The sequence below is a fragment of the Colletotrichum lupini genome, chromosome 5, assembly GCF_023278565.1.
Source record: "Colletotrichum lupini chromosome 5, complete sequence".
In the NCBI taxonomy this organism is placed as follows: domain Eukaryota; kingdom Fungi; phylum Ascomycota; class Sordariomycetes; order Glomerellales; family Glomerellaceae; genus Colletotrichum; species Colletotrichum lupini.
In genome coordinates, this window is record NC_064678.1 from 469,490 (window position 1) to 490,885 (window position 21,396).

The 21,396-nt window shown below is 46.2% G+C and overlaps 5 protein-coding genes across 5 annotated transcripts; 3 read left to right on the top strand and 2 right to left on the bottom strand.

Annotated features, from left to right (window-relative positions):
* Window positions 1-444: 444 nt before the first annotated feature.
* CLUP02_09568 (uncharacterized protein) lies at window positions 445-709 on the top strand (the record flags this gene model as incomplete). Its single annotated transcript, XM_049288546.1, has 2 exons — window positions 445-565; window positions 624-709. 2 exons carry the CDS (start codon window positions 445-447, stop codon window positions 707-709), a joined length of 207 nt encoding a protein of 68 aa, XP_049145690.1.
* Window positions 710-1,428: 719 nt separating this feature from the next.
* CLUP02_09569 (uncharacterized protein) lies at window positions 1,429-3,155 on the bottom strand (the record flags this gene model as incomplete). The annotated part of the gene is made up of 5 exons (XM_049288547.1): window positions 1,429-2,071; window positions 2,165-2,635; window positions 2,716-2,758; window positions 2,862-2,898; window positions 3,141-3,155. The coding sequence occupies 5 exons, from the start codon at window positions 3,153-3,155 to the stop codon at window positions 1,429-1,431; spliced, it is 1,209 nt and encodes a 402-aa protein (XP_049145691.1).
* Window positions 3,156-4,733: 1,578 nt separating this feature from the next.
* On the bottom strand, window positions 4,734-4,940 carry CLUP02_09570 (uncharacterized protein; the record flags this gene model as incomplete). Its single annotated transcript, XM_049288548.1, has 1 exon — window positions 4,734-4,940. The coding sequence occupies one exon, from the start codon at window positions 4,938-4,940 to the stop codon at window positions 4,734-4,736; it is 207 nt and encodes a 68-aa protein (XP_049145692.1).
* Window positions 4,941-6,171: 1,231 nt separating this feature from the next.
* Window positions 6,172-7,605, top strand: CLUP02_09571 (uncharacterized protein; the record flags this gene model as incomplete). Its single annotated transcript, XM_049288549.1, has 1 exon — window positions 6,172-7,605. One exon carries the CDS (start codon window positions 6,172-6,174, stop codon window positions 7,603-7,605), a length of 1,434 nt encoding a protein of 477 aa, XP_049145693.1.
* Window positions 7,606-19,320: 11,715 nt separating this feature from the next.
* Window positions 19,321-21,222, top strand: CLUP02_09572 (major facilitator superfamily transporter; the record flags this gene model as incomplete). Its single annotated transcript, XM_049288550.1, has 8 exons — window positions 19,321-19,515; window positions 19,577-19,606; window positions 19,666-19,738; window positions 19,799-19,841; window positions 19,894-19,948; window positions 20,012-20,554; window positions 20,622-20,879; window positions 20,944-21,222. The coding sequence occupies 8 exons, from the start codon at window positions 19,321-19,323 to the stop codon at window positions 21,220-21,222; spliced, it is 1,476 nt and encodes a 491-aa protein (XP_049145694.1).
* Window positions 21,223-21,396: the final 174 nt, after the last annotated feature.

Here is a 21,396-nt window from a genome sequence, read left to right on the forward strand (position 1 = left end):
CGGGTCGCGAGTTGAGAAGTACCGGGGTAGTGATCTTATCTGATGATCAGTTGTGATGCGTGGGCATCGCGAGGCTGAAGGAGTGGGTCGGAAATATTATGAGATTGAATACAGTAGAGATTTGCAGAACTATGGGATGACTGTGTCTCTTGCGCCAAGAGACGGCCAATTTGGGAGCACTTATGAGCGTGCCAAGAGATATGCGTATTCCTTTGACTCGGAGGTGAGGAATTTTCGCCAGACCTCGAACTTGTGGACTGATTGTGATGTGACTGATCTTTTCGCTAGGCTTCGAATAATCGATGTGAAGAATCGATGGGCAGAGCAAGTATAAGTATGAGGTTCAGTTCCGCTACACTCCGTCATTATAACAACACCAGACTCAACGCACTCATCTCTCTTTTCACAACTAAGAACTCCCCAAGTATCGAGTCACCACCAACAATGCTCTTCACCAAGTCTCTCCTCTTCGTCACGGCCATGGTGGCCCCCACGGTCATCGCTGCCTGCACGGGAGCACCGTTCCAGGGAACCTGCAATAACTGCGTTGTCGAGTGCCACGATAGTGAGTCTTTTTTCTTAGGGACACACTTGAGACATGCGTGTTTCTAACGAAAGTGAAGCCTACAATGGACCCGGCAGACAGGAGTCTCTGCAACGGGCCAGCTGCCAGTTTGCCTGCCTCGCGTTCTGTGACGACTGCGACTGAGTGATGGGAAACGATGTCTGCAGGATTCTATGTAGATGCTGGGTGTCATGATTGAGAAGTTAATTCATGCCAAACATGGTATGGGGCGACAAAGGCAGCAGTAAAATGTAGTCGGAACATGTATGGTATTAGGTTCGGTGTGAACAGGTCAGGGCGTTGAATCTAGCTCAAAGGCTCAAGTAAAGACTTGTATTGCATTCACTATCTCACCTTGTCCTAAGTGAAGTGTCTCACGGTTGTATTCCTACCTGTAATTAGGTGTATAAACCTAGTAGAGGGAGAACTTGTCAACGAAACTGAGGTCCCATCAACCATCGAGCCAGAGTCCCGGGACTTGGAAGGCATACTCAACTTTAGCACCACAGCGCTAATAGAGAGTTGCCACAACGTATAGTCCATCCCATATCTCTCCTCGTACCACCACTATCTGGGTGACTCTTTGTCTCAAGCCAGCTTGATGGTCCACCAGACTACGTTAGACATTGTATGGTTCATTAAACACCTTGCGCGCTCCGTGACTGGAAGCAATCTACAATGAGGGACACGCGGTCACAAAGCGGGAGAAATGAATTGCTTTGCTACTGATGTTTAGCCATCAGAGCCTTGCCTGGTATCTGCGTGACATTGTCCCCATCCCAACGCCCGTAACTCCATCGCACTGCCTACAAAGCTTGAAGAAAATTGACCGCCCTCGGCCCCTCCAACTCTGCAGCCAGCTCCTATTTGTATGGTGTCTGACGAAGAGCCTTGACCCGTGCCTCAGGCTGCCCGTATACTGAAAACTTGGACTGTAGACTCGGACTGGAACTAGCGCTATGTGTCCGTGGATTGGGGGCGCCGACCCCCTGGCTCAGAAATTGTCCAGCATGGTTGATGTGAGCCTTAGGCGGGAGCACACCCCTCGGCGTGCCGAGACTCGATCCAGGGCTTGCATGGTATCCGTACGGTAGCCTAGGACTAACGTTGCCACCAGACGGAAATTGGGGGCTGTAGGTGCCGCTTTGCAGGAACTTTGGGCTCATATCGGCGAGGGAAAACTCGTCTACTTGCTGCGGGCGCCGAGCTGGTGGATGGGGCGGGGACGCGGCGGCCGAGTCTCTCAAAGAGAGGGACAGGTTCCGTGTCTGCCTATTTCGCCTCGAGAATCCCTTTGGCATAAAGGTGTCGTGAATCTTGCATTGAAACGTCTTGGTCGTCCCGAAGACGAGAAAGGCGACCAGGCTTGGTGTCACGCCGGCAACGTATCCCCTGATACTGGAACGTGCTCGTCTCACGCTGAGGTCGGGCTCCAAGTTGTCGGCGGTGTCGATGGTGTGGCTTGCCGCGGCGATGCGCGGTATCACGTTTGTGTACTCAAACACACTGCATATACAGGTTCAACTGTTAGCATTCGTCCCAGCGTGAGGTTAGAACATTCGTGTGCGCAGCCTTCCGGTCGGACGTGGTGTGACTGACCAGAGCACTGCGAAGGCGATCGACAGTCGGATCACCAACCAACTGTCATATGTGTTATTGGTGCCAGCACCGCTGTACGCTCGACTTCGTCCACCGCGGCTTGAGGCACTGCCCAGCCAGACGGACCGTGCCTTGACGCTGCCACCGCCGTTATTGCTGCTCGGTAGCGAAGAGTTCATGTCCGGGTTCCCGTAGAGCACGTTCCAACTTGTGAGGTTCCGCCGCGAGTGGACGTATTTCAAAAGGATCATGAGCAACAGTACAGCGCTTCCAAAAAGGCTCAGGACAAATTGTGTATTGGCAACAAACATGTACACCAGGAACGACTTCTGGGCCGGCGGAGAGTGCATCAGGCCGACGGTGATACTGGTGAGAATGATGGGCAAGACTCTTCCGACAATGGAAATGGTGTGTGTTGTCCTCGGCGTTGTCGCGAACCATCCGTAGACACTAGCGGCCAAGGATAAGGCACTTTCTTCGTGTTAGAAACGCAATACCTCTTGTTGTTGTTTGGGGAGGGGGGGAGAGTTTCTCTTTGGCATCTGGCTTACAAGAAAAAGACAAATGTTGATGCAATGGTGAATCCAAAGATGCCTGTTGTTCCGGTCAATCAAGTCAGCGGCGCCAGTCACCAAGGCCGATAGGTCGCTCTTGGGCTATCTTAAGGAAACCCCCGACAAAAAGAGCATGCACGTACGAACGTAGCTGAGGACGAGCTTGATGCCCTGGGAGCCCTTGTGGTATTGCACCTCCGCATTATCGGCGTTTTGTCTCGCATAGTAGAATTGTTCTGTCAGAATGTCTCGCCAGTAGGCGTAGTCGTAGAATTGCTGGCAAATACTCGTCGTCGTGATAATGAGAGTAGCGTAGGAGATGCAGGCAATATCTAAGAAGAATGTGTAAGATGATTTGCGACTGGCCGCCAGGTAATCCTGGAAGAGAATTCACTGGAGAGAGAAGATGGTCCGCAACCTACAACTTGTCCGGTCATTGTGCGTCCAAAGCAGCCATCCCAGTAGGATATTGGAGAAGAAGCAGATGAAGGAGTAGCATATCACCGCGACAGCTTCGGCATCGACAGCGGCCGGTAGTTGAAATACCATCACGACGGTCACTTGCGCCGCGACGTCATCCGTACATGGCGATTCCGCAAGAAACCAAAGCGCAAAGGACCGAGCTTCTTCGATCTCTTGAGATTTCGTTCAGCTCAGACGAGGGGACACCACGTTTTTGATGCGCACCCAGCCGTCTCCCCGTCTCGCAATTCCGTGCACCCCCCCCCCCCGCCGCCGGAAGCTGCAGATGCAGTGCAGGGAATCTCAGCCCCGTGTGGGGAGGCTCTGTTGATGGTTTCTTTTCCAGTTCGCCATCTGATGCGGATTTCTATACAGAATATGCTGTCTTATTGCGTGGGAAGATGACTCGCTCCCGACGAGGGGTCTCCTTTAGGACGCGTTCTCCATCTCCTCGAAACGAACCCCTGGTCAAAGCCTATCGCGTGGACCGACTGAGGAAGCACAAGGTTGCGCTGCTAGCCGGATAGGTAAACCGAGGTGGTGACACTGACTCGTCCGTCGACCAACGCTGCAACCATGCCTGAGAATTTTGCATATTAAAATAGCGTCTGTTATAGTGCCGAGTGAGCATGATACAATTGACAGCACGTGTTTTCTGGGTATTACTGGCATGTCTGAACCTGGTTGAAGTACCATGTCGTTGCATTCAAAGTCGCAACTTGAGACTACCGGATCGAACTCTCCATGCCCCATGGGATGACGAGACGATCAGACGCGACATTCCGATTCTGGATTCCTTCCTGCCGCGGGCGAATTCGAGACTATCGCACCTTCACAATAGGAGTCGCAAGTTGCAACACGCATCAAAGTCTTCTCATGCACTCAGTCAGGTCAAGGCCACACGGGCGGTCGTAGGTCTCAAGGTTCAACAAGCTCGCGAATGGGTACATGTGGAGCGCGAAGTGGGTAACAGGCCCAAAAGAATTGTGGATGATCGGTCTAGGACCTTCGTCCAACAGTCGACGGCGGGCAACAGGCCCGGACTCAAGAAAGTGCCGACCTGCTCACTCGCAATTCCACCGACCGCACGTGGTTGGTTGCTGCTTCTTGAGAGTAGCATGATGGAGTTTGTCCGACGTCAAGCATTTGATGGGCTCAGTAAGACTTTGTTTTTACCTCTCTATTACTTACTTTGTCACCTATGGTTATCTTTTCTTGCTCATGAGCGGAACATGCGCCCATTGTGGCTGGCCCTTGTTCGCCCCTCGTGGTGTCCAAGTTGAAGCTACCTACATACCATATCCTTAGCGATATCGACGAGGACTCATCATTGATACATAAATAAAGGCAGAGCATCTCGATGTCCTTTCTGAGGGTAAGATTTACTGATGACTGCTTAGTGTTATGTTTCCTTTTATGAGGTATTTTTTGATAGCAAACGTGACCCCACCTGGATGTAGGGAAATTACAATTTTGATTGCTTCGCACTGAACGAGCCTTGGACGAAGCGCTTGACCCTTCGCTGGGTGGTTATCGTCAGTTGCACTGTCAATTTAGATCGTCGTGCTGGAATAAGCTTCCTCGAGAACCTCAGTCAGAAAGGATGTGGTACACAAGAACCAGGTCAAATTGACTCTTGACTGCGCGCTTGTGTCATGAATCGCTAGTCGTCTGTGAAAGGTAGCTGTTGCTGATTCACCTGAGTCCTTCCAGCTGAACTTGAGGCCCATGAAGCGACCGACATTATCAGTGATCGCCATCTCAGCTTTTCTATTTTGCGCTCAGCCACCGCCATTCCAGGGGTGAAGCGCGCGCCTGATGTCTTGGCGCTATGTCCCGCGAAGTTCTGTCCTACGATATGGAAAGAAAGCTTCTCGCACTCGAGTGCCACTATCGGATGCTCTATGTCGGCCGTACATATCAATAGAAGTGTTTCTCACACAGTCTTCAGCACATCAGCCCCGTCCTATTCTTTCACTCACCTGGACACAACATCGATTGAAAATGGGAGTAACACTGCAAGTCGACACTAATGATGACAATGTCAGCCGCGAGGAGAACGATTGGCTGCAATATCAACAACAAGCCGATTCTGACAGTGACTCGGACGATTCTTTCTTTAATAGGAAATCAGATAACCCATTCATCCGAGCTGGCACTGTCGCCGTTAACTTGGCGAAGAAATGCGACACGTTCTTCGCCAAGATAGGGGTGCGAAAAGCTGAAATACACCGTGACCCCAAGACTGGGAATTGCATGACCTGTGGAGGTATGGACGAGGGGTTTTTCTCTCTTGTCACGGATATCGAAAAGAGGGCCGCAGCTGGGTGTCCGTCTTGCAGCATCATCTGCGCTGGTGTACGAGCATGTCTACCCAGGCACATTGCCACTAGCTCAAGAGTCTCTGTGATGGAGACCTGGAACTCAGGATGTGCTGGACGCCAGTTCATCCGAACGAAAAGAAGATCAGCGACGATGACAGGGGCCTACGGTGTCATCGTTGCCAGGAGCGACCATTTGGATCTCAGCAAGATCTTTGTCCCCTGGACACAGTTACGAGAGCAAGTTCTTGCCGAACTTAACTTCTTCGGTACTCAAGGTGAGCCATTCTTCCAGAGTAGAAGGTCTCCCTAGATCCTTTCTAATTCCGATGCAATAGAGGAACCCGCATCGTGGGACTCGATCGGCCTCGCTTACCACATTTCCGGAGACACATCTTCCGATGCAGCTTTTCAATGGCTCCAAGCTCGCCTGCAGCACTGCATTTCAGAGCACTCATTATGTAGGACAACAGATAGTGACAGGCGAATGCCAACCCGCGTTCTGGACATAGGGCCTTTCGACGATCACGTCGAGGGTTCGCAAGAGACAACTGATTGCGACATTCGACTTCACGAGACCCAAGGGATTTGCGATAGATATGTCTGCTTAAGCTACTGTTGGGGAGGCACCATAGATATCCGCTTGACCAAAGATCGATATCATTCCTACATGCACCGGGTCACTTGGTCATCTTTGCCCGAAGGGTACCGCGACGCTGTCAGACTGACTCGCAAGCTGGGAATCCGCTACATCTGGATTGACTCGCTCTGTATCATTCAGGACGACAAGGACGATTGGAGGGCAGAGGCAGCTCATATGGCATCAGTCTTTCAAGGCGCCCACGTCACGATTTCGGGAGCGAAATCCTCGAACCCTCACCAGAGCTACTTCGCCCATAGCGATAGCAAGTACAAAGCAAAGAGAGTAGAGCATCGGGATGACAAGGGAAAGACATGGCACGCAAACGTGCGACACACCGTTCCGCACTTCTTCTCATCCGACGCATCTGGTGAACCAAACTACAGCCCAGGTAACTTCCCTTTGCTGAACCGTGGCTGGGTATTCCAGGAGCGTCTACTGTCTCCCCGAATCCTACACCTTGGAGATGTAGAGATGGCTTGGGAGTGTAACGAGGTCTGCGCCTGCGAGTGTATGGGAGAGACCACGATATACGACACCGAACCAAGATGGGCGCATACCAAGGGTGCTCACGTACGAAACTTGTCATCTGCGACTGAGGCCAAGGAGCTGTACCCAGATTGGCGCAGTACGGTGCAGAATTACAAAAGAACGAGGCTCACTTATCAGGATGACATCCTCCCAGCCATTGCAGGCGTGGTAAAAAATATGCAGAGGTATAGAAAAGACAGGTACCTGGCCGGAATCTGGGAAGACAGCTTGCTTGACGATCTCGCCTGGCAGGCTACCCAAAGTGTTCTCCCTCGACCGGACTCTTGGACAGCTCCGACGTGGTCATGGGCATCTGTGACATCAAGAATCCACTATTCCAACCTACGTACGACATTGGCATCCAAGTTCATGGAAGAGGCGAATGCGAAAATGCAAAGAACAGTGGTCATCGAAGCTTCAACGGAGTCTGCGGGAGCAGATCCAACAATGGAGATTATCTCGGGCCACATAACTTTATCCGGGCCAATGATCACAGCACGCCTAGAGAATGATGAAGGGGAAATCGACGCTCCTATACCGACCTATTTCGCTCTACACGGCAGCACGTTACTGGAAATAGCCCCTGACTACAATTTCTGGGCGCCTGGTAAAGATTATGTGCCGCTTGGCAGCACCATTTATCTTTTACACTTGTGCAGAGAGCCCGAACTTCGGAACAAGAACGGCATAGGCACTAAGAAAATGCCGACCAAAGTTTTTTCTCTCGTGCTTCGAAAGGTGGATGACGATGGAGACACTTCCACCGTCAGCGGTCACAGCAAGAAAGGAAACACCAAGGGCGATCGTTCTTCAGTACATTCAGACCACGGGACGTATGAAAGAATCGAGATACTGATACTGGCCTGCGATGACGATAGGACAGAGGATTATGTAGTCGAAAATGGTAGAGATAGCGTGGTGAAGTTGATTTGACCGAATACTTTCCTTTTTTGTCAAAAGAACTTAGATTGTCAATATTTGGCCATTAGGTCAAGCTTTCTTATGTTGTAGGAGAAGCTTCTCACTAACTTTTGCTGGAGTATGTGATAATAAACTCGCTCGTCAATCGGTCTTGCATCGATTGGGCTCGGTACCGACGCATTGCAACTACGATACAATGCCCTGAAAGCTAGACCATACCCGTCAGGTACTATAATTGATACTGACAGCAAGACTGCTCAAAGTGATGCTCCCATGGAGACTCGCGCCCGTCATACTGATACCGGCCTCAGATTGACAACGGCCTTATTCTCTTCTGTGGGAACGCTCTCCATCCAAAATCATAGGCAGGCCAGAAGCCGTTTCTTCTATTCGGGAAGGTAAGGTAGATCTCCATTCTTCCTCGCATTCGCTAGAAGCGGAGCCAAAGGCTTTTGGTACAACAACATGTAAGCTCTAGGGCAAGAGATCTCATGATAAGCCTCTTGGACGGCAGAATTCGGAACAAGCCAAATTGGAGGCGTTCACAAGGTTCAAGCCCCTTGCTAGCAGACTCTTGGCCGATGCCAATTGACTTGGCGGGCTTGCAGAACCAAAAGAACATTTGTGCTATTAAGACCTCTCTGTTAGTATCCCTATTATAGGGTAGTTAGTTCGAACCGTAGTTAACGAAGAGATTAATTAAACTATATAAATATCTACGTAGGTATAAAAAGGAGGTTCTAATCGTAGGTTAGGCTGGCTACGATAATTATAAATAGGGCCCCTAATTAGCCCCTGCGCAGTCGGCTATATACCGCGGTCGAATTAGACTTCTAATTTAATACTAACTTTCTCTTTTTTTTATTAATTTAACCGCTACGGTTAGAGGTATAATTCGACCTCGGGCCCGTCTATTAAGTCGTCTCCTTTTCCCCCTTTTTTCTATTCTTTTTATATAACCCATCCCTCTATTCGTATAATAACTTTTCCGCTACTTACGAATTACTCTAATCCCTTATTTAGTACTATTTTTATAAAAGTATCTGCGAGGTTATTTTTACTATTAATCTAACGGATCTCGAGTATCTCGCGCCTTTTATACGATTACCTAAGGGCCATAATATCGATTATAAGCCTCTTTTCCTTCGTCGTTCCCAATTTAACGAGGCATTTATATAGTAAGTAGGAATCGGTATAAATAACTATTAGAATAAGTAAAAGGCTAATTCGATCGGTAATCTTCCTTAGCGTCGTTAAAATCGCATAGGAGAGGTTAACGCCGTTAACTATACTATAGACCTCTAACGTTAGTACACTTCTTATTACCCGCTTATTTTTAATTAACGAGTAATAAATTATATTACCGTATATAGTAAATTCGCTCTCGCCCATACTCTTATTAACTAGGATAATAATATACCCCAATTGCGAAATAAAGTCGTTATTATTCGTAAATAACCTATTAACGAAGATATAGAGCTTACTAATTATAAGGTCGATCGGGTAGTAAACGAGACCTCGATCGAGATTCGTTTACTATTACTTAAGCTGCTTATTAAGTACTTCGACGTCTCGTTCGGTTAGATTTATAGCCTACGCTACCCTAGCGTAGTTAAAAATTACCTCGGGCTAATAAATACTTATAATATATACCCCTCGCACAAGCTTAGCCTTATACTACTTCTTAATATTAGTTACGTTCGGGTTAACGAGGTTAATCTTCTCGCCCTACCCCTTTTACTAAAAGATAACGGTTTCCCCTTCGATTATAAGAATCCTATCGTTAAATACTAGGGGGGTATTTATTATAAGGACCTCTTTTAGCTTCGCTACGAAGCCCGCTTTCTAAAGCTCCTTATCCTCCTTCTTTATAAAGTTAATATCGGATAGGCCTAATATATCGTTAGTCTATATTCTAATAATCCTAAATTAGTCGCCTTCGTACTCCGCGACTAGTAAGCACGGGTCGTATATAGAGGTAACTATTAATAATTAATTAATATAAAAATCGTAGTAAATAGCCCACTAATAGGTACCCAATTCTGCGAGCCTATATAGTAGCTTAAGTACTTTAATAATCGTGCCTTCTAAGTACTTACTAGCTATTTCCTTTAGTAGATAGGCTAGGATTTTCCTTATAAGCCCTGTGGCCGATTGGGTATATACCTAGGTAATATTACGGCTCTAAATCTCGTATCCCTTCTTCCGTAGCGATACTATTAGTACTATTATTAATCGTTAGCTATAGCGCTATATAGTAAGCGATTATATAAGCAGCGTCGCCTTTTTAACGTCGCCGTACCCTTGAATTACGTATCTAAACTTCTCGTACAGTTAGGGTATTCCTTTTCTTTTAATTTCACGAACTATTTACGATTTAAATATATAGAGGTTTATATACTTTTCTAGATCGTAGAAAATAAATCGATAGACCCCTCGATCGCGTAAAGTATCTACTTCGATAAGATCTAATCCCTTATACGGCTTTCTAGTAGTTATAATTACGCCTTCTTTACGTAGTTTAACTACTAGCTCGAAATCGGCTTTCTTTTTTACTATATAAAAGGTATTAATTACCTCGTTACTAGTAATAAATTGCCGCGTTAGTGCTTACTATCGTAGTCTCCCGCGACGTATTAGTACCCTTTTAATAATTTCTTTTTCCTCGTCGTTTATTAATACTACTACGACGATTTCGTTAAGGATAATTTCCTATGCCTCTACCGCGGGTTATATAGCTTCCCCTAGCTCTTCTTCTTCTTATAGGCTAGAAATTACCTTAATAGGATCTATATAATATAGTCTAACTACCGTAATTAATACCTCGAGTAACTAGTTACGATCTCTCGCGACTACGTAAGAACGCTCGTTAATAAAAATCAATTTATATAGCCCAGCCTATTATTAAGTAATTTCGCGCTATACTCGTATATCCGAATTTAGGGGCATATTTAAATTAACCCCTATATTGGGCCTATTGCGCATAGTAATTACCTTATTAACTTACCTTCTTATGCTTACCTCGCGTAGTACCCGTATTACTTTTTCGACTACTTAAGCTCGCTAGCTTATATCTAGTAACGGTAGCGAGGCTAAGGTCGTTCTTAAATATACTCTAAATACTAAAAGCGTCAGTATAAGCCCGTTAGGCCCTATAGTATCGTTATAGTATTTAAGTACTATCTAGAGGCATTCGTCGTCGTTAGAATCGGGATTTTCCTTTTTAATAATTTTAAACGCTCTTTTTAACTACTAGTGCGCCCTTTCTACCTTTTTAATACTATAGTGCGCTTCGACGGGCACGACTTTTAACTATATACCGTAGGCCGTCGCATTTTTTTTAAATTCTATTAACTTAAAACTAGTACTAGCGTTAGTTCTAATACTATCTAGCGGTCCCTAATATATATTAATCTAGCTTTTTCGTAGAACTACCTATACTATTTTTACTTATAGATCCCGTAGGAATTACCCTACTTAGAATAATATAGCCTCGTTAATTATATATAGGACCGGTCGACTATTTAAGTAGAAGATATTAATAACAATCTCCTAATTAAAGTTAAGCTTATTACGCAATTTAAATTTAAATCTACGTGGGCTCTGCGCATTTATTTAGTATTAGTAGTATACTTTTGTTAACTACTCTAGCGCCCCTATTTTGATATTATTATTACTTAAATGCTTTAGGAGGTTATATAGCCTCGCGACTAACGAGTAACTAAATCTCTAGTATAGTCGTCTAAGCTTACTTTCCGTTAAGTAATTAATCGACTTCGTATCGTTAATAAGCCTTATAAACGCGTGCCCCTATCGTCGTTCGACTATTTCAAAGTACTTACGGCTAGAGATTCTATTCCTCGTATTATCGAATATAATACTTAGTCGATCTATATCTTTTAGATATAAGAGAAATAGGGTATTAACGGGTAGGATATAGAAAGTTATCGTTCCGAAATACGTCTCTATTTCTACCGTACCTAGGGCGACGATTTCCTTACCTAGGCCAAAGCTAATCCTCGTAATACCCGCTATTAACGTATTAAGCGTTACTAATACGATTTTCTATAGCGCCTAGAATTGCCCTTTTCCTCTTATTAACTATTACGATGCCCTAGTATCTAGGATAATCTTATAAAAATTATCTAAGCCGTACCTTTTGTTCGCATAGAATACCTATACGAGCTTAGTATTCGAGTAATCTAGGTAGTATAAAAAGGACCCCTCTAGCTACCCCTAGAATTGCTTAGCACCCTATCTCTTTTCTTTAAATATTAAGAGAGTAGAATTTTACGCTATTAAATTCGTCCTTTTGCCTACCTCCGTATCCGTTATCTAAGGGACCTTCCCTTATTATCCGTAAATAAAAGCCTACTTATTAAGGGCTTCTACTACTTTTTATTCGTTTAGCCTCGTATATCCTCCCGAAGCTAACGGGGCAAAGAAAGAGTAGTTAATATCGTCGACTTCGTTATAATTTAATTCGTTAGTATAGGGGGTAAGATCTTCCTTATTTTCTAAATCTCTTATAGGGTGCGGGTACTTTAGGCCGCTAAATTAGCTACTTTCGCTAAGTTCCGTACCCCCGGATCTGCCCTTATATATAATAAGGAATTAGTTAAATCGATAAGGGCTAGTTTTGCTATTTACTACCCTCGATTTTCTATATTATTTATACGATTTAGCACGCTCTTCTTCGGAGTAGTTACTTAATTAATATCTATCCTTTTTATAAATAAAACACTACTTCTTCTGTTACCCTGCTCGCGAGTTAAATCTCTGCCTATTTAACGAATCTAGGATTCCCTATTAACGATTACCGTACCTAGCTTCCTTTCCTTTCCTATTATACGTTCGGTCGACCTAATACTATTAATAAGGGCCGTCATATACTTAGAAATAGGTTTAGCGTAGCATTCTTATTTTAATATTAAAGCTAGATCTTAGCCTCGAGCAGAGCGTCTCGTAGTTTTCGGGTACTTAGTATAGAGTTATTTTCGCCTTTAGAACGCGCTAGATTATAGTATAAAGATATCCGACTTTCCGCTCGTTAGTCCCCTTATTTAGCTAGGTTTTTACTAGCTTATTAATTCGATTAATAAGCTCTTCGAGGATTTCTACTCGCAATTTGCCCTCTATTATCTTAGCTATAAATATAAAAGAAATCGCTCGTAGCTTAGATAAGAGCTCTAGGTTCCTATTATAGGTCTCGAAGCGGCTTCGGATTGCGTTAATTATATTAAGAAAGTCGTTTTAATCGAGATTACGCACCGCTTCGTAATAATAATTAGAGGCTTTGCTTACGAGTACGATATTAACTACTAAATAGTACTAGTATTCCCTAATTCCGACTTTTTCATAATAATTATAAAACATCGTTAGGGTTTCTTATAAGACCTTATACTTCCCCCCAGAGTATAATTTCTCTTTTAGGAAGATCTTTTTAAGGTCTGTAAACTACTTCGTATTTATTACTAGATTTTCGGTATTTATATACGATCCCTGCGTCGCTACGTATTATTAGTAACTTCGGGTAGTCTACCTCCTTTCTTACTAGCCGATTAGTACCGAATTTCGCATTAGTAGCGGCGACGAGCTATAGATCGAAATAGGTAGAATTATTAATTATCGTACTTTTAGTACTATATTTTGCCTCTATATATCCTTTTACGACGATAGATTACCGTTAGTAATTATAAGAAGGAAATCTAGGTCGTTTACCCTTTTTCTAAATTTGTTAAAGCGATTATACGCCCTATCGACTTGTGCCTAGGTCTATATTACGAATTCCTCCTCTATAATCGTCGCTACTAGGATTTCGTAAGGTTCTCGTGATTATAATTGCGCTAATAGTACCCCTCGCCTATAGAGGAATCTATTAACCGCTTTTGTAATTCCTAGGCTTATGCTTACGAACTATTTGTCTAGCTAATAGCTAAGGTCGTCTACGATCTCGTAGAATAGGGGTTACCCCTATAGCCCCTTTTTCTTATAGACCTTAGTTAAATAGATTAATACCGCGTTAATTTACTTACCGTTAGGCTAATCCGCGATTCTATATATCTACGTCCCCTAATAGTCCGGGTTAATATTTACCTACTTATAAGGGATTAGGATTCTATCTAGGATCGGGTTTCGTCCTCTTTTTCCTTACCCTAACTCGCTAAGGGTCGTACTCTAGCTTATACTTATATTAGCGGTCGCTAGCGTATTTAATCTTAATAAGGATATATTTAATCTGCGCGCCGGTCGTAGTAAATCCGTACTTTCGCTACCCGACGAATTTATTAAAGTCTAGGAGATTCCCGCTTCCTCTCGCCGTCTTACTATTACTCTCGTTTTTACTATTTTTAGTAATTACTACTACCCTTCTAAATCGCTAGCTATCGTACTTACTAAGATCCTCCTTTTTATTTAGTATAAAAGGGTAGGTTCTAGTAGTTCTTTTTAATAATAGTAGCGGCAAACGTTTATATTACCGTAATAAGATATAATAATTAGTCTCGGGATCTTTATTAGTTACTAATTTCTTAAAATTAGTGATCTTGCGCCGTAAGCTAGTATAAAAAGAAGCCCTTTAGCGGCTCTTTAAAAGATTCTTTTCTTTTTTCTTAGATCCTCGTCTTTTTAGCCTTTTTTTAAGCTAATAATAACTCTAGTAAGAGGTCGTAGGACTACTTTAGGGTAGCTACTTTCTTTTTAAGTTAATCTCCGAGATCCGTAATATTCTTAACTTAATATTATTAGGACCCCTAAATCCCCTCCTCCCTCGTTAGACCGTCCCCTATACTATATTCCTAAATAATACCCGGGGGGTAGTTAAGGGAGCTACGAAGAGGTCGTCTAGATCGCGGGCTTAAGGGCATACCTATAAGATCCCTATAGTAATAGACTTTTCTATATACTATAGATCTCTTAGCTTAATAACTCCTATAGGGTTACCTTCGTCACTAAATAAGAATATCTATATTTAGAAATCCCCTTTTTCAATTGCGTAGTGCTCTTTTATACTATATTATTAAGCCCGTTCGTCGCGCTAATCGATTAGGCAGGTAGTCGTCGTATAGGGAATTCCTTTTACTAATTTAACTAGTTAATTTCTAATCGCGGGCCGGCTGCGGAAAAGTTATTTAGTAAAAAGGCTACTTAAGGCGATAGTAAAAAACTAGTTGCTTAAGTAGTTCTATTAATTAACGTAGTTTAACATAGTAGACGTCGACCTCTCGTAAGTAGTAAAGGGCTACGATTACTTAATTCCGTATAGTATTCGAGAATCGCCCCCTTTTTTATTTACTTCCGTAAGGTTAATTAGTACGAATCTCCTATCCCGTGCGGTATTAAGAGGTCGTCTCTTTTACGTAGCGAGATACCTTACCGATTTATAATAATAGAATTTAATTACTAATTAGTATTAGTATCCCTATTATAAGGTAGTTAGTTCGAACCGTAGTTAATAAAAAGATTAATTAAACTATATAAATATCTACGTAGGTATAAAAAGGAGGTTCTAACCGTAGGTTAGGCTAGTTACGATAATCGTAAATAGGGCCCCTAATTAGCCCCTGCGCAGTCGGCTGTATGCCGCGGTCGAATTGGACTTCCAATCCGACACTCTTAGCCTAACTTAATTAGCGCGGAAGCGAATGACAAAACATTAGCAGTTGCGTGAAGTTGATTAAGAATTCTGGCTATCAAACATCGAGATTTCGATACCAACAAGAGATCTATCGTGAAAACCCGAACGTAAAGGTGCAGCTAGTCAAGTCCAGCAACCTGGGGAGGCTGCAAACTGCCTATCCGGACATACACTTCTGTCGAAATTTGAGACAGGACAAGAAACAACCCAGTCCCTTTCCATATTTTCAACACACAATTATCATCCTATTAGCCTGTCTCAAGGCTTCGCTATTCGTTCTGGCATCGGAAATCTTGGATGAATGTGTAGCGACGCTACCTTCTTCGCGAGCCGGTCCAGTAGCCCTTGCTGTTTCGAATAGTACAAATTATCTCGGCTCGAGGGCATGTGAGACTGCAGCGCAACAAAGCTGGACTTGCTTAACATTTTGGGATTTGCTAGCCTGCCCATACATCACGCTCAGTGCTTAAATCATGCATATTGCGCAAATACTGTGTAGGACCAGCGGGGATGTGCTTGACAAGATCGTATCTCGACGCACTTGGGTATCTTTCAACGGAGCACGCGATTGAGAGTGTGCATACCTGAGACAAAGTAAATGAAAGCAGAATGATCAGAAAGCAGTCAAACGAATCCGTACATTCGACGCTCGAAATGTTCAGTCCAAATGTCAGCATAAAATATCGCATCGAACACGCCCGCCCCACGCTTGAACGATGGTACCCCGAGCGGTTTCCCTTCAGTCTACCGCGAAAGCCAGAATCCGTGTGACTTCCACTTGGGGACATGAGAGAGGAGCTTCAAGAATTCAAATCAATGGTATTGGCTGACATACACCAGAAATCCATCGCATTATGGTGGCGCGCTGCAGCCGAGTCGTTTGTTGGACCGGTATTCCAGCCGCAGCCACCAACGGCGTTCACTCCGGCGTCACCAATTCTTAATTTCTTCCGACCCTTGTGGATAGAATCACCTTGGCGGCCCCATTTGGCGCCAACTACGGGGGGACGGACAAAGAGGGGGAAGAGTGGGAATGGGGTAAAGTTGGAGAAGACGAGGGGGCGGAATCATGACAATTCATTCCCTGATCTCAAGCTTCTGATAGAGCTAAACAACCGGTTGCCATTACAATTCGCCAGCAAGCCGTACGTTTTGCATACCAAAGATGCACATGTAGTCAAGGGATGAGCGGGGAAGTGGTGGTCTCTTGTTCTAGGGCTAAGGGTACCTCGCTCGGGAGGACGCCAATGATCCGGGCCATCCTACATGAAGTCATGTCTATGAGCATGCAGGCTTTGACCGCGTCTCTCCAATCAGTTGTGCCGCGGGTGGGAGATCTGGCGATATAATTAACCTCAACCTTTTCCGTCTGCTTCCCCCTCAACTTGGTAAAACATTTGGGCCCTCCGTTCTTGACTGACTTTGATCTGCTCTCGTGAGGCTTTGTTCTTCTAGTGGGCAACTACCTACATGTAATTACGGACAGCAGTGTGTTGATTGCACCCCTCTTGCCAAGACACCGAGAGCAAGCGTCTGCATGCCCAGCTACGCCTTCTGACGCTGGGCACTCTTGGCTACACATACCGTAGTAGGGTATAGCCTTTTTCACTTTTCAGCCAAGACAATCTTGTCGAGAGATGATCCATTTGATCGTTCTTGGATTGGGCCTGGGGTGCACCAGCACGACACCGGGGGAAGAATATGCCTCATAGGCCGTCACCGACAAATCAGTCCTACGCCGCGCCGGTCAAGCACTAAATCGGGCCTGAGCTGGCAGCCCTGGGGAAATTCGCCTGGATATCCCGAATCGACGACCAGAATGAGTCGAACAAGTATACCAGTCTATCTCGACTCCAACTGTTTAAGTAGCAGAGGGTCCGGTAAGGATCACTATGGGGCTCGAGATCCGGGGAATCATCGCCGCGTCGCTTGTCAACTGTCAATCTCGTGTTGAGCAATTCCGGGGACGCGCCACCGGTACTGTCCCCTTGAAGCTCCAAATGAGACCTTCTTCCCCACGGCGTTCGTCCTGTCTCTAGCATTTCACTGCGAGGCCCCCACTCCGATGGAGCTGAGACCGCACAAATGCGACGAGGGCCTCCTTCATGCTTGACGCCAGAGCAGGTCTGCAAGGGTGGGCAGGTCAGACTACCTTTCGTGGATGGTCACCTGCGATCCTGCGTTTCTGCATTCGCATTGGACGTTGCTATGCTCGCAACTCGATCCTACATGGATGCCACCGATAGTTGGTCCATTGGGTGTCATCGAAGACAGCGGACATGAACATTAGCATTGCTCGACTGGTACCACGGATATAGTCACTCCAACGTCTTGCAGACATAAGCTGGACATCCTCCACCTGAACGTCGCTGAACAGAGGCATGCGGCCTCGAATATCCCATGTACTATGTGATACGAGCTTCTTAGCGAGCTTCTACGCCCGCTCTGATTGTGATAGTGGTCGTGTATTCAGCGCATCATAACGCACTAGACGCCCTAGAAGCGCTGCAGGGAAGGCTTCGTTCAAACTGGTTCGCCCCCGTCATCAAGGAAGCAACTAAATCAACCTTCTAGCCTGACTCCAAGTATTCTAGTGCGCGGCGCCAAAACGAAGCTTTCCCCTTCACGCAAGTGCCGAGCCAAATCGTAACCAGCCGACCTGCCTGCCCTCGCCAAGAATGAGGGCTTGAACTACGTCTGGCACGACCTATCATTGTTGGGAAAACAACGCAAACATAGATACAAGAACGTGCGTGAGCACACCACCGTAGATAAACACCCGGAGCATGTCCGGGGCAAGTCAATGATTAGTGAATTACATTTCGCCTGCTCCGTCGACTAGGCTTGAAACAAGGTTGGCACTTGTTGGCCTTACTTGGCGCTGCGCCGTCTCCCTGGCCCTGAGCGCATTTCACTCTCGGCAGCGCTTGTTAGCGGAGGTTTGGATTCTAGAACGCAGGGAACCATCGTCAGGTTGGCCCACCTTCTTCTACGACCAACCTTAAGCTGCGTCGTTCGACCCAGGAACCTGATCCCCTCCCCCAAAGAACTCACGCCACCATGCCCAACCTGCACTGAAGCAATCCAGCGAAGAGGAACGCGGGGAAAGCTGAGTTAGCGCGACACTGATTGCGCCCACTTTCCCCAGGTCAGAAACTGACCTCCCACTTCCCCGGACGGAGACACATGCACAGCCCACCCCGACTTGACCGGGTGCGGGCGTCCTTAAGTGAATGTGGCGGCCGAGGTGAGGCACTGGTATGGGAGTCTTGCCTATCACCCTTTCTAACTCGCATCACTATACGAGCAACGTAATGTCGTCAACTCGGGACGAGTCATCAAGTCGCAGAGCCAAGAATTAGGCCCACCACGTTCATTCTCAAAAGCCATGCCTCCGGTGATTTTCATCCCTCGCTCGGCAGTCTATGTCACTACTTTGCAAACAAAATAACACGAGGCAACTGAGGAGAGGCACGCTACTACTTGCCAAGACACATGGGCAGTCAAGGGTAGAAGGAAGGCAATGTCACATTCCCCAAGCTTGGTATTTCTTGGTAACTTTCTTCTGTAGCACAAAGTGATTCGTCGTGACTCCTGTCAACGCTTATAATAGCAGCTAGCTGGGAGCGTACACCACCAGCTCAAGTTGTGCGCGCTTCCAGGATCGCTGGCCGCCCGCCTGGGCAAGTCTTCTCCTTCTTGGGAATGACTAGGGGGTGGTCGTTGGTGTTCGGAACATGTCGGGCGTGACTTGGCAGAAACAAAATAAGTGAGATTTCGTGATGAACAAGTGTGGGTGTAAGCAACCCAAGACTCGCCGAGCCCATGCCCCTAGTCAATCGCGGGCACGACATGGGAGCACAACGTGGACGGAGGCTGGAGGTCATCCCACGAGGGTAAGGTCTGGGCATCCCCGCCTTGTACGAATACATAAGAGCTCCAGACCCCGTGGGGAAATGGAAAATGAATTTCGCTAGACAGAGTACAATTAGCCTAGCATCGCTAACATCAGTCTCAATATCTTCCTCCACACTTCTTTTGTTGCTCGTCTGGACTTCCGAGAAGTCATTGCCAAAGCAAGAGCCGGAATCATGACCTCCAAAACCAATACCGCGGCTAATAATGAAGCCGACAGAGTCAAGGATATGGAGCCCCAAATCTTTGAGGACGAGAACCCAGAGAAGCCCATTCCAAGGAACACGGGCAAGATCGACTACTCTGGGGCTCAGGAGAAGACTGATCCCAAGGAAATCGCTCTTGTGAAGAAGTTAGACAGATGGATCATGGTATTTGAAACTCCAGATACCTTCTCTAAGTGACTATGGACTAACTAATGCTTTTCTTTAGCCGATGCTATGGTCCATGTACTGGCTGAATGTGAGTCCACATTTTGGAGCCTCTACGTCGTCAACACACACTAACGACTCTTGCAACAGTACCTTGACCGCAATGCCATTGCTTTGGCTCGTCTCAACGATCTCGAGAAAGACCTCAATTTAACTGGTTCTCGTACGTCTGACAATATTCGTTGGTGGTGTTAAGAATATCGCTAATGCCTCTATCTGACAGAGTACCAGACCTGTGTTTCGATTCTCTTCGTCGGTTACATTCTGTAAGATGCTCGTCGATGTTCACTTGTTTCATAACTAACACCATCCTACTAGAGGACAGATCCCTTCAAATATGTTCCTTACTCGAACCCGGCCTAGCCGCTATATGGTACTTCTTCACAGCCCCCGACTCTGAACGCAGGGAGATACTAAATCTGTTGCCTGTCTCCAGGGAATCATGATGATGCTCTGGGCTGTTGTTAGCGCTCTCACTGCAGTTTCCAAGGACTTCACCGGACTTCTCCTCACCCGGTTCTTTCTCGGAGTCACTGAAGCTCCATACTATCCCGGTGCTGTCTACTTGCTGAGTATCTTCTACACCCGAAAAGAGGTTGCCACTCGCATTGCTATCCTCTACACCGGAAATATTCTCGCCACTGCCTTCGCCGGCCTGATTGCTGCCGGGATTTTCCACGGCATGGATGACCTCGCGGGCATTGCAGGCTGGAAGTGGCTGTTCATCCTCCAAGGTGCTGTTACGTTCGTCATTGCAGTCATCGGCTTCTTTCTACTTCCCGACTTCCCACAGACCACCAAGTGGTTGACACAGGAAGAACGTGACCTCGCCTACAACCGTATGGAACTCGACACCGTTGCCAATAAGGGCGAGACCAGCACCTGGAACGGTCTGCGTCAAGCTGCCAAAGACCCCATGGTCTGGATCTTCTGTGCGATGGCCCACATGCATCTGGCTGCCAATGGTTTCAAGAACTTTGTAAGACTTTTATGACTCCTGATCGACATGTGAGAGAGGAGACGACTAACAACAAGTTCTTGAACAGTTTCCAAGCGTTGTCAAGACACTCGGCTTCAACACAACCATCACCCTCGTGCTCACCTGTCCCCCCTACCTCATTGCTGGTGCGGTTACCATTGCTGTGTCTTGGTCATCAGGCAAGTTCAATGAGCGCACATGGCATATCACCGCGTCCAAAGCCGTCGCCGTTGTCGGTTTTATTTCAGCCGCTGCCACGATGAACTTGGCTGGTCGATACGTCTCCATGGTGATCTTCACCATCGGCACATACGGAGTCAACTCGGTGCGATTATTCTCTCTCCAAAATCGTTGCAAAACTTTGCCATTGTAGCTGACTCCGGAAACAGTTGATCCTAGGTTGGTGCGGCAGTGTCTGTGGTCAAACAAAAGAGAAAAAGGCAGTGGCCATCTCCATGGTGACCATGATCATGAACGTCAGCTTCATTTGGACCCCATATCTTTGGCCCAGCAGCGACGAGCCTCGTTATGTCATCGCCATGTCAAGCAGCGCCGCATTCAGCATTGCTACTGCTTTGCTGGCTTGGCTTGGAAAGATCATCTTGAAGAAGCGCAATGAGAAGCTCAGGGCTTCCCCTGACGAGACCGCCGTCTTTTATGTCTACTGAATGTAAACTTTGATACGAATTTCTTGCGGGGGACTGCTTTTTGCACACTCATACACACTCATTTAGAAGTATCACTACGGCTACGTCTGTTTTTGGAGCTGATCATATAAACATGCTGTAGTACCGTACTCGAGTAATGATATTCGTGTTTTTCCTCTGACCTTGCATCAATCG